Source organism: Meriones unguiculatus, chromosome 15, assembly GCF_030254825.1.
Source record: "Meriones unguiculatus strain TT.TT164.6M chromosome 15, Bangor_MerUng_6.1, whole genome shotgun sequence".
NCBI classification, from domain to species: domain Eukaryota; kingdom Metazoa; phylum Chordata; class Mammalia; order Rodentia; family Muridae; genus Meriones; species Meriones unguiculatus.
In genome coordinates, this window is record NC_083362.1 from 71,637,569 (window position 1) to 71,661,529 (window position 23,961).

The 23,961-nt window shown below is 48.4% G+C and overlaps 1 protein-coding gene and 1 pseudogene across 3 annotated transcripts in view; both read left to right on the forward strand.

Moving 5' to 3' along the window:
• Armc9 (armadillo repeat containing 9) overlaps nt 1-23,961 on the forward strand; it is a 128,622-nt gene that overhangs the window by 87,902 nt on the left and 16,759 nt on the right. For all 3 annotated transcript variants that reach the window (XM_060368775.1, XM_060368773.1, XM_021649741.2), the window contains exons 20-22: nt 7,063-7,167; nt 15,658-15,773; nt 20,809-20,927. In XM_060368775.1, the coding sequence (XP_060224758.1) occupies nt 7,063-7,167; nt 15,658-15,773; nt 20,809-20,927 (340 nt within the window). The remainder of the gene's footprint in view (nt 1-7,062; nt 7,168-15,657; nt 15,774-20,808; nt 20,928-23,961) is intronic.
• Nucleotides 734-4,864, forward strand: LOC110556127 (phosphatidylethanolamine-binding protein 1-like; annotated as a pseudogene).

The window sequence follows — 23,961 nt, forward strand, 5'->3', positions numbered from 1 at the left end:
TTAAGTGACTCTCTTACTGGCTTGTTTTGCAACCGTGTGCAGTTAAAGAGTGCTGTTGGCAAGTTTGTATACATATAGGTTGATTTGCAAGTGAATGGGTATTACATATGTTCTTGTTGTCCCGGGTAAAGCAATACTTCGGCAGGTATTGGCTGAGGTCAGCCATTGAGTTTCTTTCTCTTTGAAATGGAATGTGGACTTTTGTTGTTTCTTAGTGTTTCACTTTCCCTCTTGGCAGGGAAGCAGTGTGTTACCAATACCTCATGAAACTGTGATTCACATGGCCGTTTCCAGCTGGGGCCTCCACGGCTTGGTCCCTGGAGAGGAGTGAAATACACCTGGCCCAGATGCCTGCCACTCACTGGACCCCAGAGCTCACTGCCTTGGTTCCCAAGGAGCAGTCACTTTCCTCAAATAATCACTGAATGTACACATGCTATTTGATCCGTAAGGGGTTGCTATTTTGGTAAACTCAACTCCAAGCCAAGCAGCAGCATAAATTTTACCCTTCCCAGAGGTGACCTCAGTCTAGGGGCTCATAGATAGCATTACCTTCAGGGAAACTCAGAGTGAAATTTCAGGACGATGGGTCCTCTGGTGCTTATAGCTGCCCTCACTGTGAAGAATGGATCTGAGCCTGGGCTTAGCTCACAGCAATGACAGGAACCTGTTCTCTGGGTTGGACAAACATAGGTTCTCTACTTGTTATTAGCCAAAAACAAGAAGGAGACGAATGAACCTGTGGGCCTTCCCGCCCTTCGCTCACTGTGCCCGGTGCAGCAGCCACAGCCGGACGGTAGGAACCTGGCTCCTTAAGAGACCCAGGCAATCCTCACTGTGCATCCTCGGAAACAGGCTTTTCCTACAGGCATCATGGCCTGGGTTAGAAAAGCCTGGATAGAAAGGACTTGCCCAAGCTGAAGGCCAGACTCAAGGGTAGACTCTCCAGGCCTGATTTCCCCATGAGGCAAACAGGTAGATTAGAGGACTCCCCACTGAATCACATGAGAGGTAAGGAATAAAGTGCCAAGGAAATCTTTGGTGACCTCCATAATGGTTCTCAAGTAAGTGATCAGCCAGTGCTTTCAGATGGAAGCTGATGGGATGCTGGGTCCTCAGCAGCCCACATGTGCCTCAGGCCATGCTATTCATGGCTAGATCTGGAAGCTGCCAGATCTGCTGCCTCTGTCCCTCCTTCAGAGGCCACCTGGAAAAGCAGAATCCCCTGCTCTCGTCAGCTCATCCCTAGCTGACATCTCTAGTAATGGCAAGCAGCACTGGCTTGTAGAACAGACAGTTGAGGACAGGTGGCCTCACTGCATGGTCCAGCTCTTAGCCCAGCGCCAGGCCCACATAAGACCCTTCATCTGTTTTAGGGGCTGATTTAGCAAGTGAGCTGACTCCCCAAAGACCAGTATTAGTCAGAGACGGAGAGATGATTTGAAGGAAGGGAAGGCTTGCTTTGGCTCATGGTTTCAGTTTCCATTGCTTTGCGCCTGAGGTGCAGCAGAATATCATCCCAATGAGAGGGTGTGGCTGTTGTTTTTTATACAAAATGCAAAACATTCCATTTTACCAATAAAAACTCGGGAGCCAGATGAAGCGGTGAAAACTTACTAGCTCAGAGAGGTGGAGAAAGGACCCAACTGACCTTCCTATTCAGCCAACCATGTCCCAGAAGGAAAAAGTCCTTTTCCTTCTCTACTCTGTCTTAACTACCTTCAAACTGAATGTCCCTCCTTTCTCTTCCTGTGCTTTTCTCTTTCCATCCTCCAGACTTCCTGTTTTGTTTTCCCTCTGTTCAATTCCCATCATCTGATTGCTTGCTCCGCCTCTTGACCTAGGGTTAACTTTATTAAATCATGTTTACAGAAAGCTCTTGGATAAAAGGTGTGTGCTAGGGCTGAGCCACATCACAACTAGAAACAGGTTTTTCCAGTACACAGTCTCAGGTTTCACAGTGTGATCAAATATCCTGCAACATGTGGCAGAGACTGCTTCCCTCCTGCCTTTCAGGAAACAGCAAGGAAGGGGCCAGAGCAAGGAGTCAACGCCAGTGACCTACTCTCTCCACCAAGGCCCCATTCTCTAAAGTTCCCAGAACCTCTCCAGATAACATCTCCAGTACAAGGTTCAGGCTTTCACTACATGAGCTTATAGGGGACATTCTGTATTCAAACCAAACACCAATCAAAACCCAAAAATGGCTTCAAATGAGCACAGGGAACCCACATTTTCAGAACAGTGCTTCCTTTTCTTGTCGGAAGGTTGAGGGGAACCAGATCCAGCCATAAAGCTGTTGTGTGTACAAGGACTCAATGGCGGACTGATTGGCCTATGTTAAGGAGCAGGTGTCAGGTGGCTTGGAGCTCCCCTCTAAGACTGCACCACACTTGCTCACCCTCAGAGCCAGGCAACTCACTCCATCTGTGCCTGATGCCTCAGTTGCAGCTCTAAGCTGCCTCGTCATGCTCTTTTGAGATTTAACCCACAGGAGACAATCTGATGTGGAAGAAGCACTTGGCAGGAAATGAAAAGGGTGCCACACACTTCTCCTGTTCATACGCAGCCTAGTGATATCTTCAGTCAGCCCTTGGTATCCACAGATTCCATACCTGAGGATTCAGCCAATCAAAGATCAAAAATACTCATGGGGAAAATTTATGTTTGTACTGAATACATAAGGACATTTTCAAGGGACGAGGGAGGGGGCTACAGCTGGAATACAAAGTGAATAAACTGTAATTAATAAAAAAAAATAAATTAAAAAAAAACAAATGCTAATCTGTTAGTGTAGACATCAATATTATTTAAAAGTTGAGTGCTAGAGTGTCCGTTGTAGTGGTAATAGCAGTTAAGCGAACATAATGTAACCTTTGCCCCACCGTGCTCTAAGCCAGTTCTTTCCCACTTAGAATCCGTGTAACAGGGTTCAGCATCAACTGTTATTACAGTTGTTTGAATGGTTTCTTTGTCATGCTTCATGTCTATTTCATGACTTGTTTGCACTTCCGTATTTGGACAATCTGTGCATTGTTGGTTATGCAATAAATGTGTATTGGGTATATATATGTAAAAAAGACATTTTCTTTCCTTTTCCCTAGGCAGTATAGTTACTGTTTACCATCTCTTAATTGTCAACAATCAGTTGGAAGCTAGCCAGGTACAGTGATGTGTACTTGTGGTCTCAGCTGTTCGGAGGGATCGCTTGAGCGGAAGAGTTCAAGACTATGCTGGCTCCAAAAAAAAAAAAAAAAAAAAGGAAAGAACTGGTTGGGAACATTCGTATAGGTCTGTTTCTGAGTCCTCTTCTCTTCTGTTAATTTTGTCTGCCCCTTTGCCAGCAAAACATTATGTGGATTGCTCTGGCTGTATAGTAACTCTGGAAATCAGTCAAAGTCCTCTTATGTCCTCTTTCAAAACAGTCTTAGCCTGCTGTGGTTCATCTGCCCTTTCATTTGCTGGTGCTTAAAGATATGTACCACCACACCTGGCTAAGAATTAAATCTTCATTGAATTTTTTTTCTGTTCATTTGTTTGTTGTTGTTCTGTGAGACACAATCTCACTACATAGCTGTGAATGGCCTAGAACTCACTATGTAGCCCTGGCTGGTCTTGAACTCTCAAAGGAACCACCTACCTTCCTGCTGGACATTTATTTTAAAGGACACAAACAACCAAACAAACTTGACTAAGGATTTCAAGGCTCACTATTGCAATTGAACAGAACTTACCAGAAACTTAGTCTGGCCCAGAATGAGCTACACCATCACTCGCTTTTCTGTCTGGTAGTTTAGCCCAGACAAATAAACAAGCATGGCTAGAAAGGCTCCATGATTCACCTGTCCCCAGAGTGAATCAGGGACAGACAGGCACAGAAATGCCTCTGTGGTAGCATGTTGCAAGGCCTGCCCCTCTACCCTCTCCCTGGTTGGTTTACAGGGATCAGACACGGAACTGAAGCAGGTCACCTCAGTACCCCTTGAGAACAGACTCAGCACCAAACCTTGAACCTTTGCAGCAAGGTGTCCAACCTTTTGGTCTCACTGGGTTCTAGATGAATGGCCCTCTGTTATTTTGCAGCTTTGGGTAGATGGTTCAGATTCCCTACTAAGTTTCCACAAATAACCCCCGCCCCGAGAAGAGGTAGGATTTCACCATGATTACTTGCCACTGGCCTCTGACACTTCCCCAGCAGGGAGACACCAACTCACTATCACATGGGAGTGGCAGCCTTTGTTCCGTCTGGTGTCTCCTCATTGGACAGTGGGGACCTCGGCAGTGCCCAACACGGATGAAGTACCCCTCTGCTCTCAGCGCGCATGCCCGCGTTCTTGCTGTCACCATGCTCGCTGACATCAGCCAGTGGGCTGGGCGCTGAGCCTGCAGGAGGCGGACAAGCTGGGCAGAGTGCTGACGCCCACTCAGGTTAAGGATGGGCCCAGCAGCGCTTCGTGGGATGGCCTCGATCCAGGGAAACTCTACACCCTGGTCCTCACAGACCCGCATGTTCCTAGCAGGAAAGACCCCAGATTCAGGGAGTGGCACCATTTTCTGGTGGTCAACATGAAGGGTAATGACATCGGTAATGGCACGGTACTCTCAGAGTATGTGGGCTCTGGGCCTCCCAGTGGCACAGGACTCCACAGCTACATCTGGCTGGTGTGTGTGCAGGACGAGCCACTGAGCTGTGACCAGCAACAGCTGTGATCCTCAGCAATAGGTCTGGAGACCACCGAGGCAATCTCAAGGTGGCGGCCTTCCACAAGGAGCACCACCTGGGCGCCCGGTGGTGGGCACTTGTTACTAGGCAGAGTGGGATGACTATGTACCCATGCTCTACGAGCAGCTGTCTGGGAAGTAGGGGCGCTGCAGAGGCCAGCGGTCCTGGGGAACCCCCACGGTATTGTCAAGTTGTACAGAGCATGCCGTTTCTCCCACTTCCTTCCCACCCCTCACAGGGAGTCCTGAGCCATGCTAGGATAGAGGTTTGGGGTGAGTCTTCTTGCTGCCCATCCTTAGATCCTAGATAGTCAGTCACATCCCAGCCTGTATTCTGTTAGGCTCCATCCGGGGGTGGTTGCTATTCTGATGGAGTCCTTATAGTGTTGATTTAAGAAGAGCAACTCTGAAAAAGAAGACATTCTGCCAGAACCAAGACCATAGGGAGAGGGCCAGGGCCAGGGTTGTCTGTACGTGCTTTAACAGGGAGACTCGGTCTAGGACCAGGCACCGTGGCATTTTTTCAAGTGTCTTTCAGGGTCTGTCCCCCGACTGAGACAACCCAAGCCTCCCATCTCAGCTAAGCCCTGACAGGTCAGCTTGGTCTGGTGGCTGCACAGGTGTTGATGTCCTGTAGCTCTAACGGACAGGACTACCATGTGGAGGCATGGCCCTGAGCGAGACCCTGCCAAGATCGTTGCTTCTCAGTGCTGTGAGCAAAAGTCACTGGAATTGCTGGGTGTGCTAATCCTGCTCATCATCAAATAAAAGTAAAGGCATTGGATTCAGACATTGAAAGAAAAGAAAGCTTGGCGTTCTCTGGCACACTGCTTCATGATGCGGTGCTTGATCAGAGTCTTGGAGGGCAGAGGCCCAGCGTGAGGCCCTTGCTGGCATGATCGGACATTAGTCACACAATGCTTTTTTTTTTTTTAAGGCAAGGTTTCTCTGTTTGGTCTTGACTGTCCTGAACTCACTCTGTAGACCAGGCGGCCTCGAATGCAGAGGTCTGCCTGCCTCTGCCTCTTTAGTGCTGGTATTAAAGGTGTGTACCACCATTGCCAGGCACACAATGCTTTTTAAGGTAGTTATTTTCTAAAATGTATCTGACCTCCTAGTGTCTCCCTTTCTTGTCCCTTGGCTAGAGGGAGCAGGCTTCAGACGAACTTGTCTTCACTGTTTACATTCTGGGGACTGGCTTCTGTGGCACCAGGTCTGACAGGTATGGGGTTCTCCTGTCACTCATGGTTAGTCCATGCTCTCCATTTCCCAGGGTCTTGTGTGTTTATTTTCTATGTAACATCCAGGGTTTTAGTTGCACTTGACTGAAGGACAAGGGGAGGTGTGTCCACAGGCTTTTCCCAGAAGCAAAACCACTTTCTCTTCTTGCTGAGTCTGCTGTCTGTTGTGTGTCTAATCATTGAAATTCTCATTGTCGCTGGCCGCTGCACTGACTGCTCCTGTGTGTTAGGAGTTCTTCACCAAATTCAGGCCCGAGTCAGACATATATAGTGTTTAGGTGCCTTGTGTTTAGGTGCTTTAAGTCCTATGACCTTTCGTCTCCCTGCACTCCAGTTACACCTTTCCTGACACTTGGCAGGGAAGTCTCCTTTGCCACCGGTTGACTCATGAAGGTGGTAGACCTTTATCATTCTGCCGTTCATGCCTTTGAGGCGGAGTCTCTCCCTAAAACCAGAGCTCTCCTAGGCTACTAGCCAGCAAGCCCTGGTGATCCTCTTGACTGGACTATCTTCTTCCTACAATATGGGTTATAAGCATACGCAAGACTATACCTATGCTACGCAGATGCTGAGATCTGAACACAGCTTCTCCTGGTACACAGCAAGCACTCAACCACTGAGCCATCACTCCAGGCCCATTATCTTATTCCAGTGATGGAGACTAAAGTGCTGAGTCTCTTATGACCTGTGAACCCTAGAGAAGAACAAGCTTGTCATGTGCTGCCTCACAGCGCGATCGGCTTGTGTATGTGGAAGTGCTTATCAGTGTCTCTGATCCGACTGCTTGGCCTTTCACTTGATCCCTTGACCTCTCAGAGAGGGAAAGATCTCCTGGCTGTGATGGCTGCTGAGGGGCTCTTTAGACATCTTCAAATCTATAGCATGGAAGCACTTCCTGGGAGCCCAGCTTCCTCAGGGGTTATCAGCTCTGCCTCTTCACCTTTTGGAGGAATTATGAGCAAAGGACATATGGCTTCTGAGACCTGGTGGGACTTTATGCTAACCTGAGACCTCATTTCCAAGCAGCTGCCTGCACACTCTGGGGGGATTGTAGCTAGGTGGGTGTCCAGAATTCTCACTCCTGTCTCCTTTGAAACAGGAGGATCATGACATCATGGAAGCTGACCTGGACAAAGATGAACTGATCCAGCCCCAGCTTGGAGAACTCTCAGGCGAGAAGCTTCTAACCACAGAGTACTTGGGAGTAAGTGCACATGACGGAGGTGTCCGGAACGGGAGGGGCAGAAAGACAGGCAAATGATTTAATGCCTGCAGTAACTCAAGGTTCAGTAGAGCTTAGGGTTTAGAAAAGATCCGTGTTAGCCAATTGCTCTCAGCGGCCCTAATGTGCCTCGGAGATAGACAGACCTGCTGGTAAATGGGAGTGGAGCTGGGGAGAAATGGGTTTAAAAGGGACTGCCAGGAACCTTCACAACGTCTGTAGTGTCACCCACACTAACGGTCATCACCAGGCGAATCTTTTCATTTCCATGTGTTAAATAAGTTTAAAGGCCTTTTAACACAAAAGTAGTGGCTGCAGTTCAGTAGGCAGGGAGAGTAGGCTGAGAGCCAGGGTTCTCCTGCATGTCAAGCATGGGAGAAGGAAGAGGGACTGTTGGAGTATTTCTTTACACTGCTTTATTTGGGTTCAGATATCTGCTGCCCTTCTCTACCCCAGTCCCTCCCTACACCCTAACACCAGGTAGGAGAGACAGAAGGTTAGAGGGGTAAGGGGGCATGGGTCTCTTTGGACTACTTCATGCTGCGTAGGGTTCCTTGGGGCAAGTCCCATCTTTGTAGTCAGGATATCTCCAAACTGCAACAGTAGCAAACAGGAGCAGCAGCTGCCTTCTTTGTAGGAGGCCCCACCTCCACCCTGTCCCTTTCTGTGCTCTGGCATTTATACCCTCTCAAGAGTTTCCAGAATTAAACTATCTACACCTGGCAAAGATCACACCCCTGGACAAACTGGAGCAGCCCCATATCCCACACGTGGGATTAAAACAAAAGCATGCTCCCAAAGCATAACTGTGTTTTTAAAGAAACCAAAACTCTCATTGCAAGGGACCCCTAAAGGTAGAAATCAAAAAGCCAGTGAGAACTGCAGAAAACATGAAGATTGCAGCGTCTCAGAAACAGAAGAGTAGCCAATGGTGTCATCATCTGCCATAGGGCCAGAAGCTGTCCTCTTGAGATTCTTGGTAGCTCTGATGCTTGACCAGCTCCAAAATCCACTGGCCAATGTCCAGCCAACTAAATAGGAAGGAATCAGGCTGGGGCTGTAGAGCATGCTCTTAGCATACATGAGGCTGAACTGCCAGCTCCAAAAACTAATAGGTGAACAAGCAAGTAGGAAATCCTCCCGTTAGGAGGGATCTGCTGTTTCACCCATGAAGTGATGGTAGTGCCAGGCCCACCAGTGTCTCGGGTACCAGAGAGCAGATGCGTAGGCAGATAGGGTGCTCTCATGAAAACTTCAGAGCGGAGGAACAATTTCCAGGAGCAAGTGGAAGCAGAACGTGCCCGTCCATGCCCACTACCACCCCCAGCTGGACCCTCAGGCCCTCTTCAGGAGCTGGTCTCCCTAGTAACCTGTCCCCATCATGTGAGGAACCTCCCAAGGACTCTGGAGTGAGTGGCAGTTCACACCAGGAGAACCTGAGCTTGAGGGAGAACCAGGGGCCAGCTCATGAACTCTGTAGGTCATGGCAGGAAGGTGGGTTTTAAGCTCCGTAAGTGCAGGGAGTGAGAGTGGGGAAGACTCGGTTGATTTATGTTTTAGCGGGGCGGGGTGTGCTCATTTGGTGGAGCACCTACCTAGCATCCATGGAGCCCTGGGTTCCATTCTAAGCACATACTTGTAATCTGGCACAAAGGAGGTGGAAGCAGGAAGATGTGAATTTCAAAGACACCCTCAACTACATGTGAATTTGAGACCTGCTTAGGAGGTATGAAAGGCTATCTCAAAAATATTTTAATATAAATAAACAAATAAATAAGCAAACATATCAACCTAAAGTCACACTCTGGCTACTTTGTGAAAGATAGACTCGGAGCAAGAACAAAAGAAGAAAGAGAAGCAGGTGACAGGAGGAGGCTAGAGGAGGGCTAGCCACTGCCACCTAGTTAGCAGAGGTCTGAGCAGTACCCACTGTTTTTCACAACAAAGCCTGAGGCAGAGCATGCTGGGACTGCCAGTTTGGTTGAACATCCTGGTAGGGTTCAAAAGACAGCTTTCAGTTAGCAACCACAGATGGTGGGCACTCGGAAATGGTGTCATTGCACCATAATCCACATTCAGAACCTCCTTAATGCCTGCATGTCCCTTTTACTCTAGAGGTAATGGTTTGGGATCTAGCAGAAAAGTTCCATGCACTCTTGCTTATCTCATCGGTGTCCATCACCACTGTGTGGGGCAGTGAGCAGTAGAGTGAGGACGAAAAGAACGGCTTGTATAGAGCTGAAGACCAAGGGCGTCCACTTCCCATGGCTGCAGGGACAAAGGAGCACGTACTGACTGGCTTAAAACAGAAATGCATTCTGTCACAGTTTTGGAGCACAGAGGTCCAGGCTGCAGGTATCAGCAGGGCTTGGCTGCCTCTGAAGCTCTGAAGAGGCCCCTTCCTTGACTTTTCCAACTCCAGGTGATCCTTGGCTTGTGTCCGCTTCCCTCTCACCTCTGCTTCTGTCTTCAGTGGCCTCCTCCTTTTTATATGTCCTCGCTTGTGTCTTGTAGAAACAGTTAGGGCTCACCTCAGTAACCCAGGGTAACCTCTTCATTTCAAAGACTCTTAATAATGGTTTAGTTTTGTTTTGAGATAGGGTTTCTCCGTGTAGCCTTGACTGTCCTGGACTCGCTTTGTAGACCAGGTTGACCTCAAACTCACAGAGATCCACCTGCCTCTGTCTCTGCCTCCCCAAGTTCTGGGGTTACAGGCATGCATCACCACACCCAGCTATAAGACTCTTAATTATATCTGCAAATTATATCTTCATTTTGCAAATAAAGTCATGTTCCCAGGTAACAGGGTCAGAGCATGCATATATTCTGGGGGAACTCCTTTGAACCCCCAGCCCCAGGTCAGCTTAGAATCTCAGAAACATCCTTACTTTATTTAAGTCACACACATGTGCATTGCTAGCGCCTCCATCATTCACAAAGTTCCCCTGTGTTGCCCTTTGTCCCCCAGAACTGTGACCTGAAATTGCCAGCTGAAGCCTGTGTGGACCAGGTATTTTAAGAGAGGTCCTATCTTGTACTGCTCTTTGCATTCGTGGTGCGGAGAACTCGCATCTCATAACCACATGTGCCCAATGACACAGCTCACTGGTTAGTGAGTTTTACTGTGACCACGGAGCTGACAGAGGGAGGAAAGGGTTCTTTTGGCTTACAGTGCATGGAATATGTTCCGTCTTGGCGCAAGGGGGGAGTTTATTGGCTGCCACAGTAGGAGCTTGTGACATGGCTCATTCCTGTTGTTGCCGTCAGGAAGCAGAGGGCTAAAAGCAGAACGAGGTCCACCCTAAGCCAGGCTGCATCAGCCATCTAGGCCCAATGTCCCAAAGATTCAACAAGCTCTCAAAACTGCCACCAGCCAGGTCCGTGAGCCTGTGATGACATCTCGCATTCCAACCACAGCACTGCCCACAAGTCTCAGCCATTTCTCTGGAGTGTATGCGCCTGAACGTCATGACTTGGGGCCTTCAGTGAGAGGCAGCAGGGCCAGGAGAGGCCTCAGGCTGTCAGAAGATGTTCGCTTGTGAAACATTTCATCAGAAAACTAGTTTCACAGCCTTAATCTTGAAGACCATTTCCCTGACCTGGCAGAATGCTGATGAAGTTCAATTGCAGCAGTTACCTCCATGGGGTTCACAAAGGAAGCACTGAACAGATGGAACTGTTCCTAATAAGAGGTTCATATGAGGTTCAGGCGACCGGCATACATCACCCTGAAGACAGGAGCTGTCTGAGACCTTCCGGAAATCCCTGTATGTGGCATGGAACTAATACTGATTTAAAAACTAGCAGGGAAGGGACAAGGAACAGCCAGGACAGCTTGCCAAGGTGCCCAGGCCTGGAAGGGAGTTGTCCCTGGCTTCCTGCTCTGCTGAGCCACGATGCTGCTCCCCTTCCCCTGAGAGAGCTGTATATCGGAGCACACAGCGCCTCTGCACCTCTGCACCAGGCCATGCCAAATGCTGAAGAGGGGAGAAAGTTACTCTTCCAAGAGAATGGCAGTGGTGACATCTAGCATGGTGCTTGCCCATAATTTTGGCAAAGCAAGGGAAATCTGTACAAACATACCTTGTGTCTTATTGTTCAATTGCTGTGAAGAGACAGCCTGACCAAAGACACTTATAAAAGAAAGTATCTAATTGGGGGCTTGTTTGTAATTTCACCATGGCAGGGAGCATGTTGCTGAGAGCTTACGCTCTGGCCCACATATAGGAGGCAGAGAGAGAGAGGAGACAGGCCTAGTGGCCTTTACTTCCTTTATCGGCCATTTGCCACCAACTTCTGTATCTCAGCTAATATCCTCTCTACTGCTCAGTGAAACTGGGAGTGTGTGCTACAGATCTAGCCTAGGGAGGAACCGGAAAACTAAGAATGCAGTGAAGATAACATCTGATTCCTAGAGCAAAGACCTCATCCTTGATAAAGACAGTATCTAAGACCAACAGAAAAGTCTGATTAGCCCTCCCACCTGTTGACAGACAGACACACATACATGGCTTTACTCTCTGTGACTGTAAAAGGTCCCGTCACTATTTCAGGATAACTTGAATCCATGATCCTGAACCATGATCATTCATATTTGGCACAGAATAAATTATTTCCTTTAAAGCAGAGTTATTTTATATCACATCTACATTTAGGATGTGTTCTACTGAGAGGGAAAAGATGACAAGCGATATTTTAACAAGATGTGTTTGGACAGAATTCTCTCACCCCGTGGAGTTCCAACCAGAAATGTCTCATCTCCTGATACAGGACAGTCAGCTTTTGCCTGATGTTTTTAATCTCTTGTTTCTATGAAGCAGGGTAGTTCAGAGGCCACTGTTACATCTGTGATTTTTCAAGTGTCTCTAGCTCAAAATGCCAAAGGGGCCTATTTTGGAATGATATTCTCCCATACTTCACCGGCAAGACTTACAGGCATTCCATGTTTCTTTGCACACTGAAATTTGAAAATATTCTAACATAGTAAATCCTTACACTAGGAGAGCTAAGTATTTGACCATACATGACTGAATCATGAAGTTTTCCTACTAAGCTCAAGTTGAATGGAACCTCAGCTCAGCTCAGCTCACTGTGTCTTTGGCAAACTGGAAAAACAACAACAACAACAACAACAACAACAACAAAAACCTGCTTTGATCATTCCAGCATCAAGTGACTTAAGGGGGAGCGACAAAAGGAGTCAAAAGGACAGACGGCAGTATTAACTGACTGCATCAAATGTTTCTACTCCTGCAAATCAAGACCATATGAACACATCACTAGGACACCCCTCTAAAGTTTTGAAGCTTAGGTTTCATTGGCCCTGTACCTCAGTCTCAGTTCCATTGCTTACATGTCATGAGATGACTGACAGGCTACTGCACAGATCTGTAGTAAAGTCAGGACGAGGCCAGACACACAAGCCAGCTCCACCTTCTTCCAACAGTGCTTTCCTAAACCTCACTCTGGTGTCCTCCATTTCTTATGAGTCAAAACAGGGTCATGTGACCCCAAGCTACACGAGTCTGAAAAGATGAATTAATTTTAATTGGACACATTACCATGTCAACAAAGTGGTGTTCTGTTGGTGAGATAGTGAATACTGGTCAGCTAACAGGCTCTGCTGGTTCCAGGTTCTTTTCTGTGTGTATAGAGGTGATAGATAGGTGGGTGGATGGATGGGTGGGTGGATGGATGGATGGATGGGTGGATGGATGGGTGGATGGATGGATGGATGGATGGATGGATGGATGGATGGATGGGTGGGGGATGTATGGGTAGATGGATGGGTGGATAGATGGATGGGTAGATGGATGGATGGGTGGGTGGATGGATGGATGGATGGGTGGGTGGATGGATGGATGGATGGGTGGGTTGAGGGGTGGATGGATGGATGGGTAGATGGATGGGTGGATAGATGGATGGGTAGATGGATGGATGGGTGGATGGATGGATGGATGGATGGATGGGTGGGTGGGGGATGTATGGGTAGATGGATGGGTGGATAGATGGATGGGTAGATGGATGGATGGGTAGGTGGATGGATGGATGGATGGGTGGGTTGAGGGGTGGATGGATGGATGGGGGCCTGCTTTTTAATTACATGTATTTATTCAGGGAGAGAAGTGGTATCTGTGTGGCATGTACATACCACAGCACATGTGGAAGTCAGAGACTGCTTGTAAGGGTCATTTCTCTTCTTCCACCATGTAGGTCCTGGGGATCAAACTCAGGTTGCCAAGCTTGTCACCAGCTGCCTTTACCCACTGGCCAGCTTGTCTGCCCTGAAGTATACCTATATTTTCTTACAATAATTCATACTAGACAGGCATAATGTCACACATCTGTACATAATCCCAGAACCAAGGAGGCTGAGGCAGGAGGATTACAAATTTAAGGAGAGCCTAAACTATTAGACCCTGCCCCCTACTTCCAAAAAAATAAGAGAGAGTTGAGGAGTGTAGCTCAGTTGCACTGAATTAGGATTTCATGTTCAGCAGTGCAAAAAGAGAGGGAATGAAAGAAGAAGAAAAAAAAAAAACTCAGGGAAAACTTTTTTTTTTTTAGCTTTAGTTAACCACTTTTGTTGTTGTTCTGATTTGTTGTTGCTGTTAAGTTTTTGAGGCAGGCTCTCACCGTGCAGCCCAGGTTAGCCATTAGATCCTCCAGCTTGGCCTCCCCGGTGCTGGGATTTTAAGCATGCCACCAGCGTGCCAGGCCTGACTAGCCTTTACCACTGAGCAAATGTGTAAGTCGTGGGCTGCACTGTTTTTTCAGCTTGGTTGAAAAATATGTTTTGCATCTGGAGAATTTTCTGTTCTTTTGAGCCACACCCTTTGTCACTCACTCTCTGATGCTCCTCAGGCATTTCCTTGGAATTCATCTTGGAGAGCACTGCCTAGTCAGTGAGTGCAGGCCAGGCAGGGCTACTGGGAAGTGTCTCGGTTGTCCTTCTGCAAGCCCAGCAGGTCGAAGGGGCGCTCTGGCCTGTAGGGATGGCTACTGAATGGCCGCTCTGAGTGCCAGATGTATTGCTGGTTCCTGTTCTCCAGCATCTGAGAAGCAGATGGAAGTGACCCTGTGGGAGGCACTGGGGGCCAGCTCCCATGAACAGAGAGCCGGTAGCCTCAGACTCAGCTGAAGATGCCCTCGTGGCACTGACCCCTTTGCTATAGTTTAGCTGCTAGTTTTGTTTCTGTCTCACTGAGTACCCAGGCTAGCCTTCAACTTGATATATATCCTAGGTGCAGGCTCCTTGGGAAGGCCCAAATTCTAGCTAGCCTAGAGGATGTAGATCAGGCTAGCCTTGAGCCTACAGAGATGCACCGTCCACTGCCTCCCTCTGGGTGCTGGCTTTACACAGGCAGGCACCCCTACACCAAGCTGGAATGTTTGGGTTTTGGTCAAAATCAAATCTGCCTGTTTTTTTCTCCCTTCTCACCTTCAAATATCTAGTCCTTGTCAAAGCTCAGAGCAGCTGCTCAACTGGCTTTTTAACTTTTATACTGCTGCATGTGGCCATGCACAGAGCTAAGACGCTCCTCTCCCCCAACTTTTGTGTTCCAAAAAGTAGCCTGCAGCATGGACCCTCTTACTTTAAGCACCCCCCTTTTTGTTTATTTTTCTTTATTGTTACTAGGTTTTTCTTTTTTTGGCATATGGTGTGTGCACATGTATGTGTGCTTATATGTATGCATGTGTACATGTGAAGGTCACAAGTTGATTCCACATGTCACACATCTTCCTTTATTGCTCTCCACCTAACACGCTGAGGCAGAATCTCTCACCAACGCTGGAGCTCTGGGATCTGGCTGGTCTACTTACCTGTTTACCCCGGCATCCCTGTCTGGACTTCCTAAGCTAAGATTACAAGCTAGACCATGTCTGCCAGACTTCTGTATAGGTGCTAGGGAGCCATCCCAAATCCCTACAGTTTTGGCTTTGTTGTTGTTTAGTTGGTTTTCGTTTTTGTTTTTGCTTTTCTTTCTTTCTTTCTTTCTTTCTTTCTTTCTTTCTTTCTTTCTTTCTTTCTTTCTGTGACAGAGTTTCTCTGTATAGCCTTCTTTCTTTCCTTTCTTTCTCTTTCTTTCTCTCTTTCCTTTTTTCTTTCTTCCTTTCTTTCTTTGATAGAGTTTCTCTGTGTAGCCTTAACTGTCCTGCAACTTGCTCTGTAGACCAGGCTGGCCTCAAACTCAGAAGTCAGAGATCCTGGATTTGTTTTAGCATTCATTCGTTCATTTATTCATTCATTCATTCATTTTGGAGATGGAGTTTCATGTAGCCCTGGTTGGTCTCTAACTTGCCATGTAACTGACTTCCGATCTTCCTACTTCCTAAGTGCTAGGATACAGGTGCCCTTGAGCCTAGCTTGTATAACATCTTATCCTGGAAACCTATTGCATTTAGTCCTCTCTGCTTCTAGATGGGCTCTTAGGGACATGCTGTCTCAAACCTGTTTTCTCCTCCCACCAGATCATGACCAACACGGGGAAGGCACGGAGGAAAGGGCTGGCCAGTGTACAGCGGAGTGGGGATGAGCCCCTGCGTCGGCCAGTCACCCCTGGTGGCCACAGGACGGGGTGCCCAGTGTAAGTCCGGGATACAGGAGGCGGGAGTCTGTTTTCTTGAGCTTTGCTTGATTAACTTCTGTGTAAAATGTATCAAAGTGCATAATAAAGCATTCATACTGTAAAGCATTTCTCTATTGTTTATCTCTTGAGGATTGTTGGAGGGGAAACAGTTGAGCTCTAACCCCCCCATACACACTTAGGTTTCTTCCAGAAGGAGAATGAGTGTAACTAGAATTCCAGGGCCACATCCAAAGACCAGTGCTGGCCATTTCAGATGGAAGTTGCTGAGCAATGGTGAGTTCACCCAGTTTGACCTCCTGTCCTATTGTACATTCCTGTGGCCTATCCTCTTAGCATCAGGCCCAGTGCTGGGACTGGAGTGTCACAGCTCTTATTTCAGATGAGGTTCTCAGAGCAATGATGTGGCCTGGGACATACATGAAGCCTAGGTTCTATCCCCAACACAGGAAAAAAATAATAATAAGGAAAGCAGTCATGTCCATTTTATAGCTGCCAGGCACTGTTCATTCGCTGTAGCCTAGTTTCTACATCTTGACAGAAAAATAAAACTTCAGTCAGGTTACCTGGGCCTCTGGACCTCCTGAAAGGCCTCACCACTAGTCAAAGAGTCCCTTCTGGGATCTTCATGACCTGTGTTTTCTGGTTTAGGGAAAACTATAAACAGGAGTGTGTGAATAGAAGGTCATAGGGAGCTGGCTGAAAGCCTCCAGTTCTCAGCAAGGAGTGATCTTATATTTTAATGGCCACACTGTGTCTTCGTTAGCCCCTATTGCTGGAGTTTTATTATCCCCAGTTTTACTGTGTGGTAACTTTATGGTAAAGAAGGAGACATTTAGCAGCCAACAGGATGGAAGTACCTGTCTTTGTGAGCTCCATGATGCAGCTGCCAGGAGCACCAGGGTCCAGCACCAGCTCTTGCAAGTTTTGGAACACATCTGCAATTTGCTGTGTGGTACTTCACAACCCATGCCATGGATTGGTGCTCGGGCCTCTGTGTTTCTAGCTCTTATGCTTCTGTTTCTAGGCTTTTATTTTAAGTTATTGATACACAACTTAGTATATTGTCCTTTTCCCTCTCACACACACAACCAGCACTTTCAGCCTGCAGGGAAACTAAGAGACCATCACGCTAAAGAGATATAGGTCAACACATACCTCCTAGGAGTGAGAACACCCACGTACAGATAGCTGCGACAGTTGCCTTGGTACAGTCAGTGCCGTGAGTCCATGTACTGAAAGGTCACCCTGTACCCATAAATGTGCAAACACTGTGATGATTAGCAGAAAACGTACTGTAAAGAGAGCAACCGTGTTACCACACCTACAAGTTAGCAGCAGTATGAACTGAGCCCGCATGCCTTTCTTGCCCTCCAATTCATCCCTTAGATTTGAGGGGCTCTTTGTTTGGATCTAGAAAATAATGAGAGGTGAATATTAGTCAGTTTATAAACATGACCCATTCGTTTATGGAAGGAGGAAGAGGAATGAGTGAAATTCCTGTCGGACATGGGAAAGAAAAAAACATCTTTTTTAAATTTTTAGAAAAAGGACTAAAACCTTGGCTTCACAGCAAGACAACCATGATCTAAGGATATTTTAGTAAGAAGTGACTGTGAATCTAACAAATTTAACACCTGACCAAGGGGCACTGTTCATTTGTGGCCACCTGCTCTGTGGAGAGACCCTTGGGCATTGTTTCCCAGTGTGTGAGCTGAGCTGGCTTCCCTGCTGGAGGTCATATCCGGAGGTATTTGGCCAAGATGGACCTGCCAAGCTGTGAGAGCACTTCCCGGATCTGTAGTCCCTCCCTCCATGAAGCTATGGCTGCCCAGGAGACTCAACAACTTTTTTTTTTTTTTTTTTTTGAGTCAGGATGTCATTTTGTAGCCCACATCGGCCTCAAATTCGCTGTCCTCCTGCCTCAGCCTCAGTGCTGGAATTACAGGCGTATGCCACCACTTCCAGGTTCAACAGTTTTTGTTTCTGTGACTGACGCGGTGTAAACTCAGTCCTGGGGCCCTCAAACAAAGTGAGGTGTGGTTCCTACCCTCAGAAGCACTCAGAGCAAACCTTGTAGCAAGAAAAGACATGGTGGGATCCGCTCAGTGTGACACAAGAACGTGACAGTTTGCAGAAAACCCCCAGCCTCCTGAGGGCCGCGAGGGACTCTGGTCAGAATTTCCATGTCGGCTTCTTTGAATTTACGCTCAGGGAATTTGATTCTCCATTCACAACCACCAGCCCCTTGGTAGCCCTGCATTACTTCCAGACAAATCCTGACTCCTCGCTCTTCTAGGATACTTAGTTAATGTGTGTCCCACAGATCCAAGGAGCTGGCACTTTCTGGGTCAGCATGCACGGGGGTGCTTGCACCTAGACTAATTACGAAAAACTACGTGCCCACAGTAGAAGGCTGGCTACCTAAGTTATGGTAATCAGCAAGAACAGTATTGGAAATACATAGCAGCATTCAGAATAGTTAAGGACATGGAAAGGCCCTCACAATGTGACAGTGTGTTGCCGAATGCAAAAGCAGACTCTAAAGTAGTGTGTGTATAGCCAGACTGGCCATTAGTCCCAGGTTCTTTAAGTATGTGTTTGCCTCCACCACCACTCCCACCCCCACCTGGAGACAAAAGCCAGGTGTGGTGGGTCATGCCTTTTTTTGAGACAGGGTCTCAGTTTGCAGCCTGGATAGCCTGGAATTTGTATGTAGACTAGACTGACCTTGAACTCAGGGATCACTGTGAACTCAGACTGTCTCTGCCTCCCGAGGGCTGGGCTTGAAGACGCGTACCACAATGAAATAGGGCCTCATCTAGCTCAGGCTGGCCTGGAAGCTGCTAGTTAGTGGAGGATGAACTTCAGTCAGTTCTGCCTGCATCTTCTCAGTGCTAGGATTAGAGGCACGTACCAGCATGCCTGGTTCGTGCAGGGCTGGGGCGCAAACCCAGGCTCCCTGTATGCCAGGCAGGCAGTCTGCCAACTGAGCCACATTCCCGGCCATATACACACTGAAAAGATATCACAGTTAAGAGTTCACCTGTGGATATAGTGGTAGGGACTGTGCTACTCAACCTATGTACTATCTAATTTTTCGTGATAAACAAACACTGCTGTTATCATATAGAATAGAAAGGCCGAGGTAAACATGGGCACAGGACTCTGCCCTCTCTCAGCCTTGTCTTGGCGGTGCCTGCCGGACCTGACTCCTAGACACACAGGCCTAACTAACCCTCCTGTATTCTGCGGCCCTCTCTGCACCTTATGCCCCCTTTGGCTGTCTTCTACCCCTCCCCAACTTCTTCCGCTAGCCTCTCTCTACACTGGAGTGTGTGGTTCCCTCCCACTACTTCCGCCAGTCTGGACCTCACAGCCCTGCATGCTCAGCCAGTGACTGCCAGGATCACAGGTGACTTAACCCCTCCCAGCTCTTGGCACCCTCTTGCATTTATTAATCCAACCCCCTCCCAGTGGCTGTCCCACCCCTGTCTCTGCCACAGTGGACTGGCCTCCTGCCGTTCTCCTGCTTCCTCCTAAATGCCATGTTCTAGACGGGGTCTGGAGCCCTAATCTGGGGCCTTTGCCCATTCTGCTCACTGATGGCACCCAGCCCAATGCGAACGTGGCAGATGTGCTCACAGCAGCCCTGCCAGTGTCTCGGGATCAGCGTGGCCTCAGGGACTGACAAGAACCCCTGAAACAGGCCAGCCGAAACCGCACCCTTCACCTTTGCCCCCGCCTCTGTCCTCCGGGCCTTCACTTCAGCCTCCTGGCTTTCCGTCCTCCTCTCCTGCCATCCCGTACCCACCATGACCACTGAGGGATTCTCCTAACGCAGAATGTCATTTCTTCGGCTCCTCCATCTCCCATGGGTCTCAAATCTATGTTTGAGGGTCACCCCAAGCCCACCTCTGACTCACTGCATCCCCAGCACCATGTTGAATTGTCTCTTGGCTCTGACAGGGCGGTTAAGGGTCTCCTTGTCCTTGTGGTCCTGTTGAACCATGAGGGGTTGGTATGTATCGTGAACCGTTTTCCCTGGTGTGGCCCTAGGCAGACAGAGGCTGTGGCTCTCTCTGAGCCCCTGTTGAGTCTGTGGCAGGTGTCTCCCAGCTGGAGTGAGAGGACGCTTTGTCACACACAACTAGAGAGGCTTCCTCAGCCCTGTCCAGGCTGACCCACAGAGCCTCCAGAGGGCTCGGCCCGACTCTCAGGGACAGCTCTCCCAGACCTGTCTCCAGCTCCACCAGCATGGGGCCAGCACAGCACCAGGCATCACTCAGTGTTAGAAGAACTCAGTTGCCTCAGTCTTCCTCTCGCCTGCCTCTGTGCAGGGCTGAAGTGACAGGATGGCACAGTCAGCCTTACCGTTGTAGAAGAGGCTTGTGTCTTGTTTGGTGGGAGTGTAAGGGGCCTTGTGTGATCCACAGCTCCTGGGATGTACTGACATGTTAGCGTGTGCTAGCCCTTGTAGTGTAGTGGATTCACAAGGGGTCTAGCAGGTGTGAGCTGTTCAGCTGCCATCTCCCAGGGCCTGCTGGCTTCTGTCGCCACTCTTTAAAAAGGTGGTTTAGCCAGATGGTGGCTCTATTTGTCATCTTAGCACTTGGAAGAGGGAGGTAGGAAGGTCAGAAGTTCAAGTTCATTCTCAGCTATGTGTGTTCAAAGCTAGCATGGGCTGCGTGAGATCCCATCTTTAAAGAAAAAGGCCCAGCAGGTAAAAGTGCTTCCTCACCACCAAGCCTGATGATCTAAGTCAGTCACCAGATTCTCATGTGATGAGAGAATCAGCTGCTCCAAGTTGTCTTCTGACCGTTATATGAGCCTACACACACGTGTGCACGCACACTAAATAAAAGTAACATTTTTAACTTAAAAAGACAAAACTAAACAAAAAGGTATGTTTTCAAATGTCCATTTCCCTAAAGAATCTCAGGCACAGTCACTTCTTGCTTCTCCTTGTGATGCAGTCAGCTATCAAATACCAAATAAATATCTGTACTTATTCAGTTTTTCATGTTTCTTGCAGGCTGGGAGACCATCTCATTTCTCCCCAGGATGCCCAACAAGCCAGAAGCAGTTGCCTGCAGTCGGACACCTGCAAAGAGGGCAAGCCTGGTGTCGCTGGGCATGGCAGGTCTTCTCCATGTAAGAACACTGTGGGTGCAGAGCCGGTCCTGAGCTCCCGGGCTCAAGAATCCAAGTGAAGCAACAGCCTGCAGGTGCATGCCTGCTCCCTCAAAGCCAGATCTGGCCTCAGCCACAGTCCTGCATCACAGCAGTCCAGTCACATGCCAGATCTGGTGTTGGGCTGTCTTCCAGGACTCATTGCAGCAATGTGTTTCCCACTCACATCTAGCAGCTCCTGGAACTAGGTTTCATATGAGACTTTGGAGTAGCAATCTCTGCTGTCTGACTTAGTCTACTTTCCATGGCTCTAACAAAATGCCTGTGGCTGAGTGTTTTATGTGTGAGCCTGGGGTCAGTCTTTCTTTCTCTATCACTCTCCATCTTCTTGGGTTTTGTGTGTGTGTGTGTGTGTGTGTGTGTGTGTGTGTGTGTGTTTGGTTTTTTTTGTTTTTGTTTTTGTGTTTTTTTTTTTTAGGCAGGGTCTCTCACTGATCTTGGAGCCCACTGATTCAGCTCGACTGGCTGGCCAGCAAGCCTCAGAGATCACTCTGTTTCTACCTCTCTGGTACTGGGATTGCAGGCACATGCTGCATACTGACATGCCCTGGTTTTTATGTGCACGCTGGAGACCACACTCAGTCCCCATGTTTTCAGAACAAGCAATTTACTATCTCCCCAGCTCGTGGAGATGCTGGGTACTTTATTTCAAAGTAGGCTCTCTAGTTCACGGTTTAAGAGGCTGGAAGCTGTAAAATGATTATTAATATTTGCTCTGATTCATGTGATTATTATGGAAGTGGTTGCTCCTGAACATGCTAATATATAAAATAAGGACACAGAGCTTGTTGGGTTTCAATATGCCTAATACACAGGAACTGGGCAGAAACTAACCCTCTAAGCTATTTTGTTTTATCTCCCAGCTTCACATCCCAAGTTACTGCCAATAGGTCATCCTGTCTGGGCTGCTTCTGTTCCATCAGTCTGTCCTTATGGCCACGTGCTCACCCTCCATCCTGGCAACTCCTTTCTCTCGGGTTTCCTCTCCTCCTGCTACATCTGCTGCTCTCCTTCCATCCTTGTGGTCTCTCGACCCCAAGCCCAGAACCTAAACTCCACCTGCCTCTCTTCTGCCCAGTCACAGGCTTCGGCATCTTTATTAGCCAATCAGGGATAATTGGGGATAATTACATCACGTGGGTACAGGAGATTGTTCAACATTCATAACAATGCCGGGCAGCTACCAGATCTCAGGGCACTGAACTCAGCATCTGAAAACACAGTGCACAAGCCCCTCCACCAACCGGAAACCTAAGGCCTAATGGTCCCATTGCTTCAGTGTCTTGTGAGGGCCTCCTTGGTTGTGCCATAGCCGTAGCATGGTCAATGGCACCACGTACAGGCAAGAGATCCAGAGTGTATGGCAAGACGAGCAGGCGGCAGGGAGAGCCAGGGTTGCTCTTTTGATTTTGTGGCAATTCATTTTTGAGGGAACTGATGAGATTCCCACAGCAACTACATCAGCATCCTCCACTAGGAGGTGACACCTCCTTCCCCTAGACCCCACCTCTACAGGTCCCATCACCTCCACACGGCCAAATGAACCTTCGGGGGACATGCCCAACCTTACCCAAACCATCCCAATACAGACCTATGACAAGTTTCAGTACCGCAGAGTTTCATGCTGTGGGTTCAGCCATGTGTTAGAATGTGCAGCTGGGCACACAAACAGCCCTGAGGTCAAAATGTGCTTTGAAGCATCCAGTCAGTGGAGTTAAACAGAAACTGGTGGGGCATGAAAGTATTTTTTAGATGCCAGGAAGGGGGGAAAAAAGGCATTTTGAACCAGAAATATACAGAGTATTTCTTTTTTAATTTTCAAAAGGAAATTGAAAGGATTGTGAGCAGGCCAGATAAGACTCTAATCTCCATTCAAAGAGGAAAAGTCATAGAGTAACAAATCAGCTCTCAGGAAGAGAAACATCGGCTCATGGGTGGTTGGAGTCAAAAGCTCCCATGCCCAGTTTCTGTGGAACCAGCTAGTCACCGAACCCAGGGACTCGGGGGCACTCAGAGGTTTGCCATTGGTCATTGGCTATTTGGCCTGCATTTGCAGTTGTAAGCCCTACACCATGAGCGATTAGCCCGGCCATCCAGAGATGTGTGTGGTTATGCTGATCGAAGGATGAGGCTCTCTTTGGATGCTCCTTGTTTTGCAGTCCTCATACATGGCAATCATGTGCTTTACCACTGAGTCACACCCCTGGCACCGCGTCCTATCTCTTGGATGCTGCTGGAGTTGGGGGTACGTGAACCTCTTGTGCATAGAAGTGGCTAGGTGGCACTGGCGACCGTTGCCACAATCGATGTGGGTATTTACTAACCCTCAAGAACAGCTGACTTCAGGTCAAGGATCTAGTAGCTCACAAACATCATCCTAGCACACCTGACCAGCCAAGGCAGGACTGTAAGTTCCAAGTTAACCTGATCTACACAGACCCTGTCAAGGAAGGTGAGGCAGGTGGAGAGAGAAAGAAGAGAGGGAGATGGGAGGAGAATACAAGTGATTATGAGTCAGTCTCAGCCGTAGCAAATTCCAGTTTCTTCCCAGAATTCAGTGGTTGCCCACTGGGGCACTCTGCCTTGGCACTTACCAGACGGGCCTCTTCCTAGTGTGGTAGCAGCTGCACACCCGGCCCTGGCCCCAGAGGCCACCTAGAACGGGGACAGATTTGCTAGCCTGCTCTAAGTGCAGGGACAGTATTCCAAGTGTCAGCCCCTTACTCTGTCCCTGCTTACTCAGCCCTGGCTCCCCACTGGTTCCCACTTCCATGTAGACCTTATCACTCCTGTCTCCTCAGCCCTGTCTCCCTCGTCATCTGCTAGCCAGGCCTTGGCTGTTTACTTGAGGCATTTGGTTTGCATGTGTTCTGATTCTTCACCTTTCCTCTCCCAGCTTTCAACCTGGCCCATCTGCAGCCACCCAGGTTCCAAGTACATTAAAGCCAATTAAGCTATTGGCCACCAGCCCCATGTCTTGCAGCTCTCATCAGCC